Below are 19,721 nucleotides of genomic sequence, written 5' to 3' on the forward strand. Positions count from 1 at the left end.
AGTATATCGGTAGCCCCTTCAAAAAATACAACATTGAATACCCATCGGAGTATCCATTCTCGATAAGGTTAGGGTGGAAAAGCCCTGCGGTGAGTCCACAGCAATACGTTGGGGGATTAGGGAATCTTATGGCCATCCAGCCGGTCGCTATACTTATAGATACGATTTTACCCCGCCGAAGAATCCCCCGAGACGTTTTTCACCCGCGCGAACCGTAACATAACCTCAAAACCGTCCTCGGAGCAATGCTCTTGACTTTTATACCAGTTGTTCTGGAAGTTGCTCGATATCTTTCTCCCTCTTTCCATTTTCCGTGTGTATGAAAAAAATTGATCGAAGGCTTTTCTCCTTATCGCATCTTTTTATTCATCAGACTGACTGAGAAAATTATTCAGAGAAGGACCATTGTCCTTAAACGTATGGCAAAAATATTCGCTTGTGGAATATATATTAAATAAAAAACTGAACAACATTTTTTGTCTTTCTTATGATCGAACAGACGGATCGTATAGATGGAATCGCGAGGTTGTAAAAAAGAAAACAGAAATTAAGTGGATGTATAAATCAGCTTCGGGATCATTAATACAGGGCCGCTTTATTAATTCTTCTCGAACCCCAGGATTCATTAATTTTACTCCGTTTTCAGACACTGATTACAGTAATTAACGGACGTCGAACTCATTTTCCATCCAATATTAAACAGATCGAAATCATCATACAACAAGTTTCACGGCTCATCTCGTTTTATTATTGTACATTACAAATAAAAATAATAAAAATTCCACAGAAACGAATTATTTGAGTTCAAAAAGTAATCTGTACTAGAATACTGCGAAATTCTTTCTCTCCGTTTCATCGCAGGGACGAAAGTCATTCACGTAATGCTTCTGTTCTTTTTTTTTTTTTTTTTTAACAGACCAAAAAGTAGCGAATCGCCAAAATTTCAAAGTTCACCCTCGACGATGTCCATAAAAAAAGTTGAACACTGTGGTAATGGCATAATTGGCAAAAGAAATTTTTCGCGGGGTGAAGTAAGAGCGGAGAAATGGAGGGTGTAACTTTTGGAATCCTGGATGAATATTTTATTAATTGATCCGCAGGGTTAAAGGCCGGAGGAACGCATCGCGCTTGTCGTAAGATATTAACGCTCGACAATGTTTTAAGTGCACAATGGAGGCTTGGCTTCTTACCGAGTAAGGATGATTATACGAACGCACAGTAACAACGTAAAGTTTTAAGAGGACGAGAAAGTTCTAAAGCTACATGAAAGTTTATGCCAAAACGTGGAGTCAGCAATAATTCAGCTTGTTGACTTGCTCGTGAGTCGACGGCTCTGAATTAGGCAGAAATGACATTCAATATTCATACGCTAGAGATTTTCGCGGTTTTGAGCTTCGACATAGCAATTGGACTTGCGCAAAGAGGATTTGCGCTGGATACGTGCAGTGGAGTTATCAACTACTGCGATTTAAACAGGTGTAACACACGAAATGAAAGGTAATATGACTTCATGACATTCTCGCCAAATCAACATAGTGAACTTTTAAGCACGTATAAAACTAAAGGACTATTCACTCATGTATCAAATAACAGACTTTTCCTAACGGGTAAGTAATGATTTTGGGGAATTTCAACCCAGATTCGAGACGCTTAAAATGACTCGAAATTAACTTCAAATAATTATAAACAGTTTCAAACTAATTTCCAAGAGTTTCAAAGTGATTTCAAGCGATTCTAAATGGTTTCAAACCGATTTCAAGTGATTTCAAAGTAATTTCAAACGAATTTGAAACTAACTGTTTACTCATGGATCAAATGACAGACGTTTTCAAACGGGTAAGTAATGATTTTCGACAGTTTCAAACTAGTTTCAAGATGCTTAAAACGACTTGACATTAGTTTCAAGCAATTTCAAACAGTTTTAAATTGATTTCCAAGAGTTTCAACCAACCTCAAAGTGTTTTCACGCGATTCTGAATGGTTTCAAACCGATTTTAAGCAGCTTCCAAGTCATTTCAAACGATTTTAACCATTTTGCTATTTCAACGAGTGAAGAACCCCGAAAATCTGACCGCCTAAATCAAAAGTTAGAAAAAGAAACAAAGCTCGTTTGACGAATTTCCAGCAATGTCGCTGACAATATCAATGACATAACTGACGACGATTCAAACAAAATTTTTACTCTGTCCTACAAATGAGTCCATAGAAATTTGAAAAAAAAAAAATTGACAATTAAAAGGTGCAAAATGATTCAACTTTGGTATTCTTGGTCCGAATATAATGTATTTGAGCCCATATTACTCGTTGACTAATATCTCTACAAATTTTTTCAAATATATTCAAGAAATCTCACATTATAAGACAGTTCTAATGCTAGAATATCTTAAATATATTTCTCAAGAAAAAAAGAAAGTAAGTGAGACCTGGAAATTAATATGTTGCACAAAATCATCCCAAAATCATCAAAACTGAATGAGCAACACCAGAGTTTAATAATTTTGAACATTTTCACCATGATACCTTTTCTAAAATCTTTTCTATCTTAATTTTATTGTTGTTTGAACTGGTGCCAGATTCATTTCTATTAAAATAAACTATATTATTTCTTTTGTGTTCACTATCATGGGTGAGTATAACGTCAGTGGGTATTTTTTTTTCAGCCCAATAAGCTCTGCGGAGAAACTTCAAGCTTCGATGAAAATCCGACCCGTTTCACGCCGTCTTGACGCCATTCCGCCTCAGCTGTTGACCCATCCAGTTGACGGATGTGGAGCGCATATTTTAATCGAAAAGTTTCGTTATTTACATTGTGGTTTCCAACTGAGCACCACTGCTGTGCAGTCAAGTTCCCCGTCACCCTGTTTTACCGATCCGGATCGTTAGCAGGCGTCAGTGATACAAAATGCAAAATCTGGTGTTCGCGATGAAACTTTCGAAACGAAAATTAGATATATATTTGTTTGTTTAGCATCGATTTTCGCACGTTTGATGATAATATGTCAAACTTGTTTGGTTTCCTTATTATTTCATATAGTTTATTTGATATTTCGAAACACGATGTCCACATTAATGGTGAATTGCTTCTTTATAAATTCTCGATATCTGCAAGAACCGTTGATATGATGCCTTCATTGCAATTTTTACGAAATAATCCAGCTTCACGACACTTGATTTTCAAACTATAATAATCGGTGTTTGTTCCATTGCTTGGTATTACCTTCAGAAAAGAAAAAAAAAAAAAAAGACGGCGAAAGTATTTTTCACAATTAATTATAATACCTTAAAGTTTAGGTAATGAGAAACTTTCGTCAAACAACTCGATTTCCTTACTCGTCTAATTATCGATTTTTTAACATTCGAAAACTAGAACAGATTAAACAATAAATTCTTTTCGAAATAACCTCAACATCAAGGCCGAATAAAATTTCGAAAATTTTGCCACTGAAGAGAAAGTCAGTTTTATAATTTGAGGGGACATGAAGAGGTCAGAATACAACGAACAATTCCGGAACCTTGGGGCTGACCTCACGCTTGATTTCCGTTCAGAGTCTCATTGTCAGGCTTAAGAACGGGCAAGCAGAATGTTCCAACCTCTTCAGGGATCGTGAAATCGTGGCATTTTTGCCTCGTTTTGAGTGGAAGCTAAAGTGTACAACAAGGGCTCTTTCCTCGCATTTTGCATGTCGGAGTGTAACACAGAGACGTGTACGGGGAATTCCAGACCATCTTGACCTGTCTACACCCCTAACAATTTTAATCGCATTTCTGGCTTCGTGCTTCGTCTGCAATGCCACGAAAAATACGATACGTGAAATTTTAGATATTCAAAAGAATTTTTCATCTGTTAGTCGTCCAATTGATCAGCAAAGTCACTGCTAGCAATAATAACTTCGACAAAATTCACACCGCAGAATTTATGTGGTCAAAGCAAAGTTTTTTAACCAAGAGCGACGATGAGTATGCTTTCGCTTTCGGAGATATGCGAAGATATTTGCAAGTACATTATGAATTTTAATTAGGTAACTGTAATCGGAGTGAAAAAAGTGCTATCGCGTGGAACTAGATACCACGTGCTCCATTTTTGAGTCCAAATAAAAACGACCCCAGAGCTTTGGCAGAATCAATGATTCAGCCCCCAGCTGATCCTGTCTTCCTAAGGGACCTAAGGGGCTATTCACAGATTAGGTCACGCTCTCAGAGCGAGGGGAGGGGATAAGTTGCATTGCGATGACCTGGACAGGGGAGCGACAAGATACGTACGTCACGCTCTATTGCACTGACAGCGCTCATCTTTATCTACAGCGCTTGGCGATAGCAAGCTGCGGTGAAAATTTGGGAAAATTTGTGGAAAAAACCATCGCGCATTCGGTTGCTTTGATCTCGCATCGGTTAAAATGTTTCAATTTGTCAATAAAATACCGGGGAATCAAAAATTGAATGGCTCCCAAGAGGAGAATAAACTCGAAAATAGCAAAAATCGTGACCTGCACTGTTGAAAATTTCGAGTAACATTTGTATGAAATTTTACTCACTTTAGTGAAAATGAGGTTAATTTTCTTAATCGAAATTTACACTAAATCAAATTAGACTTCGAGCAAACTTACTTATTCTGAATGAAATTCATGTCAACTTTTTTTAAGCTCGTAATTACAATTTGCACGACTCTGAATTACATAAAATCTGGACGAAAATTTTCAAGAGTTTGCATGCCGAGATGCTCTGAATCGTTTCGTATATTCGTTAAAGCTGCGGTGTGGCGTCTATGAGCAAATCCAGGAGTCGCAAGCCGGGCGAATTGGGTTGAAAACACTCACCGGTATAATTAGAGATGGCCGTTGTAGGAACGCAAGAAGGCAGCTTTCCGTTCCATGTTCCGTTCCGACACTGCAGCAAGGGATCCCCCATGAGCTTGTACCTGCCGAGTTCCCGGCAGCGAACTGAGACCCGGGATCCATGGGGCAGCGTGATCTTGTCAGCCTGGAAAAGCGCCTCGTTTTCAACATCCCTTCCCAGATTGAGAAAAATATAATTTACCGCAGTCACTAGAAAATACTAGTAGAATCGCTACGCGAATGGTTTGAATATTGTTCGAATTACCTATAGAATAAACTAGTCAGTTTGATTAAAGTTAACAATTCTACTGGTTACAATACCACAATACTTTCTAATCTTTCAATACTTTCTTAAATCTGTTTGGTTAAATTACTATATTTTTTCTGTCAAATCAGGCCTCATCATCAAATTATCGCAACAGTTACAACTAAACATGGCAAGAGTGACGTTGCTCAGCTAGAAAACTGAATTTCATTCTTCACCCATAACTATACAACGTGTTTCCAACTAAGCGCCGCAGTATTTTGGGTTGCCTACCGCTGAGGGAAAAAAATATCGGTATTACAGACCTACAGAGTTATCGGTAGGTGGCGCTTCCAAAGTCCTCGTGAGTGAGTTGAAACTGACCGTGTTTGCCAAGTTGTATGAATTTGACTAAGCAGTTGATTCGTTGTTTATAACCTACGCTGAAACGTTCAGTGATCGTGTTCCGGAGTCACGTTAAAGCGATTACATGACTTGACTTGACTAAAGTGAGTATAGGCCTCGGTAGGTTTGTTTTACCGACATCTTTTCCCCTCAGTGGTAGGCAATCCAACATACCGCGTTATTTACTTGGACGCACGTTGTAGTTTCCGGTTACGATAAGAAATGAAGAATGTTACGGCACTGTACTACCACAACCAGTAAACCACAACTAGCAATTTCCCTCTGTGTGAGTTTCATTTGCTTTGCAGTTGAGGAACTTGAAAGTGGTGCGAAAACTCTGTTCTCTTGCAGCTCTGTAATATTATGTGCAACAATCAACACCAGAATTTGTTACCCAAATCTAAACCTATACTGCCATGAATGCAGTTGAAGTTTAGCACTTCTTTAATTCTATAATATGAGAATAAGTTTACCCTAAACGATTATTATCAAATTTAACGAAGTTCGTTGTTATTTGAATTTACTCAGGTACATTTTTTTTTCTTATTAACACAGAGAAGCATTGAACTTGATACTGAATAGGTTAATTTAGCGTCACAACATGGTGTTAATAGTTTAAATGTCCTGCGGTACGCACGGTAAGAATAGTTATAAAAAAGTTATTTCGAATTTTAATTCCTCACACTGAAAATTTGATTAGATATCATTTTTTGTATCATTCAATGGAGATTTTTTTGGCCAAATCGAGGGGATGTATAATATGTAGACCTAGACGAGCCGTAGAGAGTGGGGATTCTATCTAAACTTGCGAAGCATGAAAATGAGGCAGTTGAGGGAGTGACTGCATAATTCATAACCCCTGAGTGGGGTCAGTCTTTCGCCTACCGTTCCATTCGCTTTCAAAAATTTTCTTTTTCGGCAGAAAGAGAAAAAAAAATAGTTAAGAAGTATGCTCAAAGTAAAAACTACATACAAGAGAAGTAAGTTACAAAATAATCACTAAAAAACTTTGAATGGGTCAGTTACAAGTTCCCAGTTCGATTGGTAACGTACTTGAGATTTTTCCATCGACGTATCGTTGAAATAACATATATGTATATTGCTGTTTAAAATACGGTTGGAAAATATATAATTGATAAATTAAATGAGAAGAAAAATTGAAACGAGCACGGATGAATTCATCATTTTTGACGTTGGAATTAAAACAGTTTAATACTTTTCGCAACAATCGTCTCCATTTCTTTGACAAAATAATGTCATTCTATAAAGAAAATGCAGTAAATATTTACTAAACTGAGATTCTGATGAATCAAAAAATGATTTTCGATCACCATGCTTTATTATCAGAAGTAACTATTGAATATTTCCAAAATCACAAGTACGCAAATGCAACCAGAACAGAAAAAGAAAACTTGACCCGGTAAGAAATTCGAATTATCGTAGGCTGAAATCATCGGAGCTATATACTGTATATCCCGGTTTTTGATGGAAGTTATAAAGTCGTAAAATAAACCCAATTTTGTGTTGCAATTTGGTCAATTTGAAAGGAAAATTTAATCTCAACACACTAGAGATGTCTTCAACAACCAAGGATACTGAATCAAATCAAAGCAAGTCTAATCAGTTTCATAAAATTGGTATAAGATTTTTTTCAAAAAAGTTGTAAAACTTTCAAAATGCTGCGGTGTTTTATTCTTGCGTGGGAGACACTTTTTCGACTTCGGATTGATGGATTTTAAATTAGATGTACTCTCAAATGAGTTTTTTGATTTTTCGAAATTTGAGGAAAATAAACGCATACTTGAGATGGCATATTTTTCAGTCAAAATTCAATATACCCTCTTTTTATTAATTATTTCACCCGATCCTTTTCAGCCCTAATTTAAGTAATAAGAACTAGAAGGAAATATTCCTGCCTAGTGAAGATTTCGTTCATTTGTTTCAATTCGTGAAAATAATACTAAGTGCTTTGAGATTAATGCAAATGTTGAGTATAAAATGTTTCGACAGTTTGCTTTCCTACTTTTCACTGCTGTTACTCAAAAATCAAACCCATGAAGGAAACTTATAAAGAACTTCAACCAAAGGTAATGCAAGTTTGAATAATTTTCCAAAAAGTTTCTAACTAAAAGTTTTCGTTACGGCCTGAGGTTCAGATTAAAGAACACCAAGAAACTGGACTGGGTGAAAAATCAGCGCCGTCTGAATGAAAGCTTCGTGTTGAGGCGAGCGGTTTACCAAAAAGCGATGCGTTTATTAATTTTATAACGATATAGTAGTACAGTAAGTATTTATCGAATAAATATATTTGTAAACTACGATAATCTCTTCAATAATACGAATACAGAAAATACTAGAATTATGAAAAAAAGCTTAAATATCGATGCTTAATTGAAAATCGCTTAAAAATAGTCGGAAATTTAGTAAATTCATTCGTTTTCACTCTTCGATAAATCATATCATTATAACGACTATTTTCGACGAATCGACGGGAAAACGTTCCTTTTGTTATTAGTCAATTTGAGATTGTCATTTGTGGATCAATGTTGGTGAAACGTTGAGAAAGTAAATATATGATAATGCTAACATAAGAGAAAACGTGTTATCGTGAATAAGTGAAAATTTTTTTGTTTCAACAAAATTAGCCAACCTGAAGTGAAGTAGAGAAATCTACTAGATTTTACACAATTTTGCCACGAAGCAACGATATCTAAGCTATTGTTTGCAATTCCAATATTTCCTATTTTTGAATTTTCAAAGAGATCTGCGTACTTTACAAATATAATAATGTAACGAACACACAATGTACCACCATACTAAAATAAAATAATGAAAGAGAATTGATTATTCGCCAACCAACCTCCTCCTCTACTCTCCAACAAGTGTGCCAAACCAATCTCGCGTTCCATCGATTGATAGATTCACCGTCCAACAGAACCACTACATCCGATTCAGACTTGACGACTAAAGAGATCTTCAAAATCAACAGAGAGAAGCTTCGCAAAACGTTTAATCGTAATTAAAATGACCGGAGCGTTTTTCTGCATGGTGCGGAAAATTTAAATACTTAGAATGGAGAATTTTTAGGATGTCAATCGAAACGTATGATTCAACCCCGATCCGAGGTTAAATTTTATATTATTGTATTATTACTAACGTAAGATGCGAAATTCCTGCAAGTTTCAGATCTCTAACTCTGTCGGTATCGGAGAAGTATGTTGATCGATTTTTCAACAGTTAATACACCGACTTTCGTACTCAAATTTTTAGCATATTTTTTATACTGCAAAAAAAATTTACAATACGTGTTTTCATAACCCTCACAAATAATAAGACGAAAAAAAAAAACACGTTTGCTGGCGAAAGAATTTTTTATTTACGTTCACTATTATACAGAAACAGTTTGGATCTTATATTTTTCCCACGATATGGATACGACGAAATTTTCAACATGAAAATCAATGTATTCACTATTAAAAAATTATTCAATGTATTTCTGTAAAACCGTGAGAACTGACGGTCGGAAACTTGCAGGATTTCAGCATCGTAGTGAATACTACAAATTCGTTTGCCGATAATTGTTGAGAGGAACTAATTGAAAACTTCGAAACCACGTCACAACTCTTATGTAAGTGTAAAAACGCGTATTGTCTATATGTATACATCGAATTCAATTCCTACGAAACTGCAATTCTAGTGTAGTCGCCTTTTGAGCCACCAATTTCTAATCAGTAATGAATATTTTTTGCAGCACGTTTTAATAGCATGCGACAATCGATAGCAAAATTGAAATAAATAATATAATCAAACTTGGTAACCTAAAATTGGTCAAAGTCAAAACTTGGGAATTCTCAAAACTCAACGAGGGTAAGCAAAATTGTCAAAAGAGTTAAATGTATACTACGCTTCAAATTCGAAAAAATTTTCGGGTACTGATTATAAAATTTATGGTAAAGTTTCAAAAACACAAAATAGCGGTTGAAACCGCTGTAATTGAAAATTGGAAAATTATTTAGTTTCGGGCAAAATTTAGTACTTGAATACGTTTTGAGACTTTGATACCAAATCTGGAGTCAGAAGACAAAAATATCAAAAATTCCGAATATTGACCCAGTTCTGCTATCAGTGACGTGCATCAAAGTCCACAAGAAGTTTTTGAAAATAATTAAATGTAAGAAAAATTCATGCATTGGAGGATTAAAAATGCTGATCGCCAACTATGCAGAGATTTTTGCGAAAACTGGGATATTCCACATATAATTGGTACGTTAAATTCAAGAATCTTTTTAACGATCTTGTCATTTTGGAACGAGACGAATAATCCAGTTGGAATTTAACAGGTAGTTTTGACTAAGGTGAGCCAACTGTTGAATTGAACCGTGCTTCGACATTCGGAGAAAAGTTTATTTGAATTCGATAAAAGATTTTTAAGTACCTATAAAAAATTTTTGCACTGCGATTTACAATTAAACCAAAAAGTGTAATTCACTATTAATATCTTACTCAAGTGAATCGGTTTTTCATTTCAAAAATACTACTTTGATTACATTGAATCCGTTTTTGCTTCAGATTAAACAAACTGATTTGAAAAAGACCGTATTGTTATAAAGCCATGCGACCTCTTTCTCCGAATGTACTTCTTCCAGATCACCAAACTCCCTCCAAAGCTGGAATGAAACCTGGCAATAAGATACAACGAAATTCCCAGTTGACCAGAATTCCGTACCTCAAAACCCGGCGATGTCGCTTCCGTTTCACTGCAGAGGCTTCGATACTTCAAAGGTGAAAATTTTGGGCAACTACAGCTCGAAGGGCGGCTTCAATAGATTGTTAGAGACACCAGGATGAAAGGGATGAACTTGCATGTGGAGAAAACTGTCGAGACTATCTTGTTGCTTCAATTGGAATCCACCCAAAATTACGGCCAAAGCCGAAAGTGGCACCAGACAGAGTTCACGGTTTTCCTCCAAAATTACGGTACACGAGCAAGTGTAGCCTGCCATAAATAATTTAAGAACGAATGGGTCCCACAGTTTGATTCTAAATACAGGAATCTCGAGAAAATCTAACCACCAATGTCATCTACGCTAAAAGTCGTAAACAATATTCTTACTATATGAAAGGAATGATTCTCAGCAAAATGGAAAAACACGAGCTAAGACATGAATAATTTGAGAACAGGTTTTATGATTGGAAAATTTGGAACGACTAGACTTTGCTGTTTTTTATCAGACTCTGATACTTTTATTTACAAAGTTTATCAAAATTGGATAAAAATACCCGAGCTTAATCGTCTTGAACGTTTCAATTACGACGGATTTTTTTCAAGACTGTCGATATCTCAGTTTCTGTCACATCCGAAGTTGCTCAGATTCATTTCTATCGCATAGAACAGATATTATTTTATTCGTCTTCACCGTAACTGTATCAGATAAAATTTCGGTATATATTTTTCGAGCAGTCTTTTCACTTTTCCTAACTTCTGATCCAGACTGTGAACGCCCATTCATCCTTAAGCCAAGCCCGAGGCGACGAACGGTGGAAAAGCGTAAAACTCGCGCCGCTCCATCAGCCGCGAATCCGAACTTTGCTGCTTTCCAGAGTTATTTCACGTTTATTTTATTTTCTTTTATTTTTTGAACTTTTTTTTTTTCTTTTTTTTTTGTTTCGTCTCCCTTTCCTCAAAAGTAAAACACCTCGCAGCGTACATGTAATATAGTATATGGTTGTATACAAGTTTTGGAAGCTGATTGATATTTATAACACACATCCCCGAGCTTTTATGTAATTTTCCACGCGTTGCAAGAGGGGCAGGAATTAACTTTTTCTCTTTGCCCAAAAATTCTTGGCGAACATTTTCCAGTTTTTAGCCACGATGATGCGACGCGTACTGAGATTGAATTAAATTTGCGGCAGACGAAAATTTAATTTCGTCCTAGGACAATTTTAGTTATATAATTATTGTGAAATATTAACTCTATCGACGGAAGAAAGCAGAGTATTTACTAAATGTTAATGCATGTAATGTTCGTTCAATTTCGGTACACAAATTCTACACTCGTGATTTTGAGTTTTACTCAACCAGAGTAGGCATGTTCGTCATCTGTATCGGGAAGTTTGGTAAAAGCTTAGCCGTGTGTGTGATATTATTGTTTAGGTTAACAGTCGAGTCTCGATTATCGTGCGTTTGCCCGCATTTTTAGGCTTCTTTTTAGTTTACAAAAAAAATTGCTACGAGGCGACTTAGAGGACATCTTTGCGTCAGATTCAATGATTGCAAATTTGATGCGGTTTCCGAAAAAAATATCCAGTACATGTCACCTGGACTTTTATATAGCTCTTAGAAATCACCTTACCCAGTGAACACAATTATGTCAAACTGATGTCAGAATGACGTCATGTCACGTCATGATTTACGTAAGATGTGAGTCATATATGAGTCACGTATGACTCATAATTTCCCACTTCCTGACGTAAGATTCTTACGTAAGATAAATGACGTAAATACGACCTCCAATTGACATCATTATGACTTAACTGACGTCAAAATGACATAACTCTGATGTCATAGAGAAGTAAAGTCGGTACCGGAAGCTTACAAAAATATGACGTCCAGCTGACGTACTTGTTATTTAGCTGACGTCAAGATGACTTAAATTTGAGGTAAAATAGTGATGTAAAGTTGCTTACAAAATTGTGACGTCTGGCTGACATGATTATAACTTACCTGACGTCTCGATGACATAACTCTGATGTCATAGTGATAAAAAGTATTTAAGAATGCTTATAATAATATAACTGTTACAACAGAACTTGTAAAGTCAAAATGTTTATATTTTACATTTATAAATAGTGATTGTTTTGTTACTGTACCTCTATTACAATATAATAATTAATTTTGAAATTAGTTTATATATTTTATTTATGACAATATCCTAATATTTTCAATGTTAAAAATATATTTAATGTTCGCATTTAAAGAGAATTTGCGGTAAGTTAAATTTGGACACTAAATATAAAAGTAAAAATTAAGAAATGTCATATGAAATTCCACTTACGAATTATTAAGTCAATACACGATACAACATGGAACATAAATAGAAAAGTATCGTTGATCGTTTTTTTTTATACCGTCGTGACATTAGTATTATGTCACTCGTATGTAAAAGAATGACTGGAAGCTGATGCTTAAGTATGACGTTCATCGTACATCAATTTTACGTAAAAATATGAGTTGTTTCTTACGTAAGCATATGACGGTATTATGATATCCTTTTGACGTCAGAATATGACTTGTAATTTATGTAAATGTATGATTTATTTCTTACGTAAATAATATATAAATTTATGACTTTGATGTGACGTCACACATATGATAGGGATAAGACATAATATTTACGTAATATTTAAGTCACAATCATGACGTCATATAAAAGTCAAATTTTATGTCAGCACTATGTCATAATGATGTCATACTACATGACATCATATCAGAGTCATCAATAAAGTCATTTTTATGTCATATCTATGTAAAAAGTCGATGATCTCTATGTGACCTGTCTATGACGTCATATGGAGGTCATGTGTTCACTGGGTACCGTATCAATTATCTGATATGCTTAAGGAAATAAATAGTGGAAGCCATTTTTGTAATTACAAATAGAACGAAAATTATCATTCACGTTCTGACACTGAGAATAAATGAACTTTCGTTTCGTGTTACAAATACAAAAAATAATGGAATTTGAAATATTGATAAGTTGGTCTGATTTGAATGCCACGTGATCCAAATCATTGGACATAATAATACAATGTATTTTCAACAAAAGTATACTGTTTTTTGTTTATATACATAAACAATATGTCTGGTTTTGTTCACCTAGATTTAGTTTCATTTGTTGCTCTCACAGGTTTTTTTAAATTCAATCAATAATTCCAATACGACGTATTAGAATCCAATTAATTTACTGTAATCAATACAATGGTTGTTCGATTCACATTTTCTTGTTTGACAACAAGTGAATATTTGATGAAGAATATTTGAATAGTTAAGGCGTTCTGAATCCTCTAAATGTTTATTGAAGTCGGATAAAAAAAAATTGTATTTGGGTGAATTTTATTAGAATCAAGTAATTATTTTGGAGATTCGAAACGCTTTAAATTATTTGACTACTCCTCAACCAATATTTACTTGCTGCGATAAAAGAAGGCTTGGATTAATGATTAACAACCATTGCGTTAATCTTGCTAAATTCATCTGATTTTAGTGCATCTTGTGCGAGTGAAAAGAAAATCATCAAACGAAGAAGATGAGTCGGAGAGAACAAATAAGTATATTATTTATATTCCTCTCTTCTTTTCTCTACATATATAAAACTCAAAGTATCTCTGTCTGTCTGTCCGTATGCTCGCTTAAAGCTCCAAAACTTCTGAACCGATTTTAAAACTTCATTTTCCGAACAGCTACAACGCTTACCCAAATTTTAACCTATATTTTGTTACAACCAGATCAATAGTTATCGAAAGAAAACTACATTCATAATTCAAATCGAAACTCCGGAAGTCACGTTAAAGGGATTACACGAATTGAATTAAGCAAGGTGATTATAACTCGGTACGTCTGTTTTACCGATATTTGTACCCCTTCGTGATAGGCAACCCGATGTACTTTGGTGTTCACTTGGAAACATCTGCGTAAAGCTTATTGCTTTTGTCTATATCTGCCCGAATCTATGTTCGCTTGTAATTCCAGAACTACCGAACCGATTTTGATACTTTTTCTTTTTTCTGTGAAAAGCTACAATGTTTGGCCAGATTTTAGGCTATATTTCGTTATCTAATCAAATGAATAGTTTCTGAGATAAAACGACATTTGTACGAAATCACATGTGACCGCTGACTAAACTCTCAGATATAGAGAAAAGTTACCATCAACTATTTTCAAAATCCCAATGAAGTGCATAAAAAAGTTCGAAAGAGCATATGGCCATGTCTAACAGTTTTTCAATAATAACCATTTTAGGAAATATTAGCGGGCCTGAGCCGTAACGGGCTGCTACTACTTGTATAAAAGCAATTTATTTTTGCTACGTGAGACGTTCTACCCGGGATAAAATTCGGGACAAAATCCCCTATACGCAGGAATGTAAAGTAAAAGCGGAATATGGGATTGAAATGGTAAGTACCTGCGGTGGGCAGGCGGCGTTACGCACCCTGCCTAATGGATTGAGAGGTAGTCAGATGGGGGTCGCCTTATTTGGTTACAAATTGGTCGGTTTTGCCCCAAGGGTTACCAATGAACCGCATTTGCCTGTATCGAGGCCCTTAATAACAGAGGATGAAGTCTTATCTCATACCTTTGTGAACTTTCGAGCCATTCGAGCTTTCGCGGCGTGCAAGAATTGAAACGAAGACGAGGTCCGCGTATCCTTTTTCCTTTACGAACAAATTTTAATCCAATCCAGACGCAATTCACTTTATCGCAACGATTTGAGCACCGTAAGGGTTCCGAGTTTCTTGCCAGGTTACTGCTCACGGATCATGGACTAGATTACTTTTGTACCTTTCCACCCCCCCCCCCCCCCCACCCCCGTTTCCACCACCCGCCGCCTTTCGCCCGTCCTTCCAGTGCCGTTAACCCGCTCTATTCCGTTTTTCCCTCTTTACCGTTTCCCCTCTATAACATTCCGTTTTTTGCATTTTCTTGCTGTAGATTCAATTCCGGGTAAAAGTTGGGAAAGAAGAAAAATCCGTGCGAAAAATTTTCACCGAACGTTCTTTACGCAAATGATTCGAATTACACAAAAAAAAAAAAAAAAAAGTTTTACAATCAGAACGTTTGAAATTATTAAACTCTGGTGTTTTTCTTCCAAATCCAATCTTGTCGAGCTAATTTTTCTGCCTGATCACATTTCCACACGTTCTTTGAAAAAAATTCCGGACAGCTCAGACATAGTTCAGTTTTGACGCGTGGGAATGTAATCGTTGACGGAAATCTGTTGCGCCTAACTTGCAAGAATCAATTTTCATTTTCTGTAGGTACAGATGAGTAACTATTTGCAAGGAAAAATTTCATGTAATCACTCTAAATCGATTTTCAAACTAAGGAACCCAAAATCCTTAAAATCGATTCAGAAACACCAGAGTTCTATAATTTTTAAGGTTCTGGCTATAAAACCCTTGTCAAAATTGTTTACATCTCATCGTAGCTTATGTTGCTTCATTCAAATTCACAACCACTAATTACCACATATAAGCTGACGGCAGACGGCTGGAGATTTTTGAAACGATCATTCCTCTTTTTCTAACTTTCGATTTCGTTGGTGCGACCGATTTATCCTCAATAATAAGATCGATAAGGATATTGACGTCTCCTTTTGTTAGCTGAAAACTTTTCTTTCATCCAAGTTGGGGAATGGCCGAAAACAGAAAATTAAAAGATTTTACAATCTTCCACGTTTTGGATTTTGAGTTTTCTCGGTTCGATTTTTTTTTTTTTAATTCACCTGAAGTTATCAGAGGTCTCTTGACGTTGTGCAAAAACCACTTTAAAACTGCTAAAATCCAATAACCATTATAATCCACGCTCACGCGTCACATTTAATTACGTTCGTTTCGGTGATGTTAATTTTACTTAAAGGCTTGTACGAATTTCGAAGCTGAAAAGTAATTTTCATATTCAACTGTACCTGATACAGATTTGAATCTGCAATGTAAATTCGCACAAGTTATAATTAATGTGTCCATTTATTACGCGCGATTCCACTGTAATGTTTTTCGGGAATGTTATGTATATGTAAAATATAATACCGAGTCGAAACTTGGAAAGTTTTTGGAAACAGATTTTATTTCCCCGAACTTTGAACGAAATGATAACGCCACGTTAGGGTGTTGAAATATTTTCCATCATATATCATATCACTGTTAACGGATGAGAATTAATTTAGAAAAGATAGCATCGATCCTTCGAAGATACTTAAAAAATCGATTTCACGGTTCTTGTTTTAATCTCCGGACTGGGAGTTTATTGACGCTTTAATATATCGGTTACTGTTATACTTATTACAAAGATGAAAATTCTTTGCGAACGATGGATAAATTGAGGATACATACGGCGTTTCGCTCAAGTTCGTTATCAATCGGGGAATAAAACCCAACCGACGGTTATTACAAGAACAGGATATTGATCCCAGTGAATACACAAAGGGAGGACGGATAATGGAAAAATGCAAGAAAATAAGGATGCGGAAGCTCTCCGTTTTCCCTCGCACTTCGTCTCGCCTCGCCCATCCTATCGCTCCAGATCCCTCCGCCATCTCCATAACCCACTACAGGCAATCTTGAAACTATGAATACCTACTCTTATATCTGCGAAAATAGAACGGATAAAGACGGTCTGAGGGTATTGGCGAATCGGTAAAGAAGCTGTATCTAATCAAGCTTAGACGCAGAACCAATCCATCTCGTTCACTGTAGGATGATTTATGAATATCTCGCGATCATTCCGAGGATATTTTTCGACAGTCAATTGGTATTTCAGTGTTTTCTGCGAACGAGACTTTCCTAATTTCTAGTATTTGTTCGTTACTATTTTCCTATCATTAAAATCTATCCGCAAAATTTTTATGCCGCGTTTTATCGGACGATCAACTCGCAGGTTCCTTATCGCACTGATTTACCGACCGAGTCAAACGCAAATTACTCGGTCGATAAAATTGATCTTTAGGAATAATAATCAATCTTAAGAGTTTTTGCACAGATCTAGGATTCCAATTGGCGAATCGGTAAAGCAGCTGTATCTAATCAAGCTTAGACGCAGAACCAATCCATCTCGTTCACTGTAGGATGATTTATGAATATCTCGCGATCATTCCGAGGATATTTTTCGACAGTCAATTGGTATTTCAGTGTTTTCTGCGAACGAGACTTTCCTAATTTCTAGTATTTGTTCGTCACTCTTTTCCTATCATTAAAATCTATCCGCAAAATTTTTATGCCGCGTTTTATCGGACGATCAGCTCGCAGGTTCCTTATCTCTACGATTTACCGTCCGAGTCGAACGCAAATTACTCGATCGATAAAATTGATCTTTAGGAATAATAATCAATCTTAAGAGTTTTTGCACAGATCTAGGATTCCAATTGGCGAATCGGTACAGAAGCTGTATCTAATCAAGCTTAGACGTAGAACCAATCCATCTCGTTCACTGTAGGATGATTTATGAATATCTCGCGATCATGCCGAGGATATTTTTCGCCAGTCAATTGGTATTGCAGTTTTTTCTGTGAATGAAATTTCTCTAATTTCTAGCATCTGTTCCTAATTTGGTTCCTATTGTTAAAATATCTTCAATAAATTTGTATACTTCGTTTATTGGACGATCATCTCGCAGGTTTCTTATCTCAATAATTTACCAACCGAATTTAACGAAAAACACACAATCGATAAGATTGATCTTTAGAAATGATGATTAATCTTAAGAGTTTCTACACCAATCTTCTCAAAAAAGACTAATTACTTTCGTCTGTTGCATTTTCTTTCAACTTGTCAAAAACTCTCATCTACATGTCTGTAAGAATTGCGAAAGAGTATCTACGTACGTAATTACAAATATTTGTAATTAGGATTCGTTGAAATCAACCGATCCTTTCTTCTTCTTTGCAGTTATCCTCTAAACTATCTCTAGAGTATCCAATTCACAGTACTCCAAGAAATTAGATCGACGGTAAATGAAATACCTGAACATTCAGAAGGAGAATTTAAAAGGATTTTGTAACCTGATGTAATCACTTATGAGATCAATCCTCGTCATGTTCTTCTTTAGAAGTTCAAATCGAAGATTTTCCTACAACTTTTGATGATACTTGTTAAAAATTTTGCTTTCAGGTATTCCGGAATAAAACAGTAACATCTGAATTTGAAAAAACGACAAATTTAGAGTTAATCATTTTTCGTTAATGCTTAAAAAATCACAAATTTTAATAATTCGCAAAGTATCTGCAGTAACTAGAGCATTCAAAAACTATATCAGAGATCATCAGAATCTCTACTACGTAAAACTTCGGTTGAAAAATGTGTCACATCCAATTCCATTGTTATATTGATATAATTTATATAGGGTTGATAAATTTACCGACTCAATTACATGATCTCGACAATTTCAATTAGTCGCCTCTCTATTGATTCAACAATTTAATCACGTAGCGTCCCAGTGCGTCAATTATCCGTAATATCGATCGATTGATTGGTTAGTTCGGAAATAGGTTGCGCGATTAAAGTGGACAGAACCGAAGCGTTCTTTCCCAATCCTGTTCTTCGGATTTCGCACAAATTTTCTCAATCAATTAACAATATTTCCTCATCATGATGTTTATTTGCACGATATTTGGTACAAGAGAAGCAAAGCTTCAAGCTCCCTTTTAGTCTGCGTAAATTATACGTCGCCGGGTACGTAATTTGATTATTATTTAACCCCGGCACGCCGTTGTCAACCATTTGCGCATAATGCAAACGCGCTCTCGAACCTGCTTCAAACTTCCCGGCTGCATCATCAGCAGCGCTAACAAATATTGGCATATTACGGGTGCAGCATCCGTGATAGGTACACGAGTTACCCGATTTTCCATACTCCGTTTGCAAATTGACAATACACTCGAGGTTTTATGCGAATAAGGGTCGCGTCGTCTCAATTTTAAACTGACGTCCCGAGCGTTTTAGCATCCCCGAGAATTGATACGTTCACGAGTTTATGCAGCTTGCAGGCGTTGCACGTTTTCTACTATTCTTACGGAGATAAATCTTACCGATATCGTGAGGTTCTTGTAGGTGACGATGAGCAGCGGGTGCATTCCTTCGAGCTTGCATCCTTGGTGGTGATTCTCATTTCCTGTAACATAAACGAGATTCTTCGCTAGTGGATGAAACGTCACAAAATCGAAAAGTCAATTTCATCAAGAATTATTCTTGTACCTGCGGTGTGTCCGAAACCTTGGTTACACAGATTTCTTTCACTTTACGGACAAAAATAGAGATCTCAGAGAATGTTTGGTCTGTCAGGGAATTTTTTGTTTCACCAGTGAAGTATAGTTTATCGGAACACTCATCGGTATGTTATGTACCAAACACTTTGTGAGTTCCAACAATATTCAAGCAGTCTTTTTAACGATACATGTTTTACTAAATTTTTCTAGTTACTGTAACAAATGAAATTTTTCTCAGTGTATCACTGTGGAAGTTTTTGA

At 35.9% G+C, this 19,721-nt stretch overlaps 1 protein-coding gene across 2 annotated transcripts in view; it reads right to left on the reverse strand.

Moving 5' to 3' along the window:
* hig (hikaru genki) overlaps nt 1–19,721 on the reverse strand; it is a 60,781-nt gene that overhangs the window by 31,522 nt on the left and 9,538 nt on the right. The window contains exons 2-3 of one of the 2 annotated variants that reach the window (XM_046634960.2): nt 19,284–19,366; nt 4,815–4,977 (exon numbers count right to left, since the gene is read on the reverse strand). In XM_046634960.2, the coding sequence (XP_046490916.1) occupies nt 4,815–4,977; nt 19,284–19,366 (246 nt within the window). The remainder of the gene's footprint in view (nt 1–4,814; nt 4,978–19,283; nt 19,367–19,721) is intronic. The other variant, XM_046634962.2, reaches the window with a different exon arrangement.

Source organism: Neodiprion pinetum, chromosome 7, assembly GCF_021155775.2.
Source record: "Neodiprion pinetum isolate iyNeoPine1 chromosome 7, iyNeoPine1.2, whole genome shotgun sequence".
Taxonomy (NCBI): domain Eukaryota; kingdom Metazoa; phylum Arthropoda; class Insecta; order Hymenoptera; family Diprionidae; genus Neodiprion; species Neodiprion pinetum.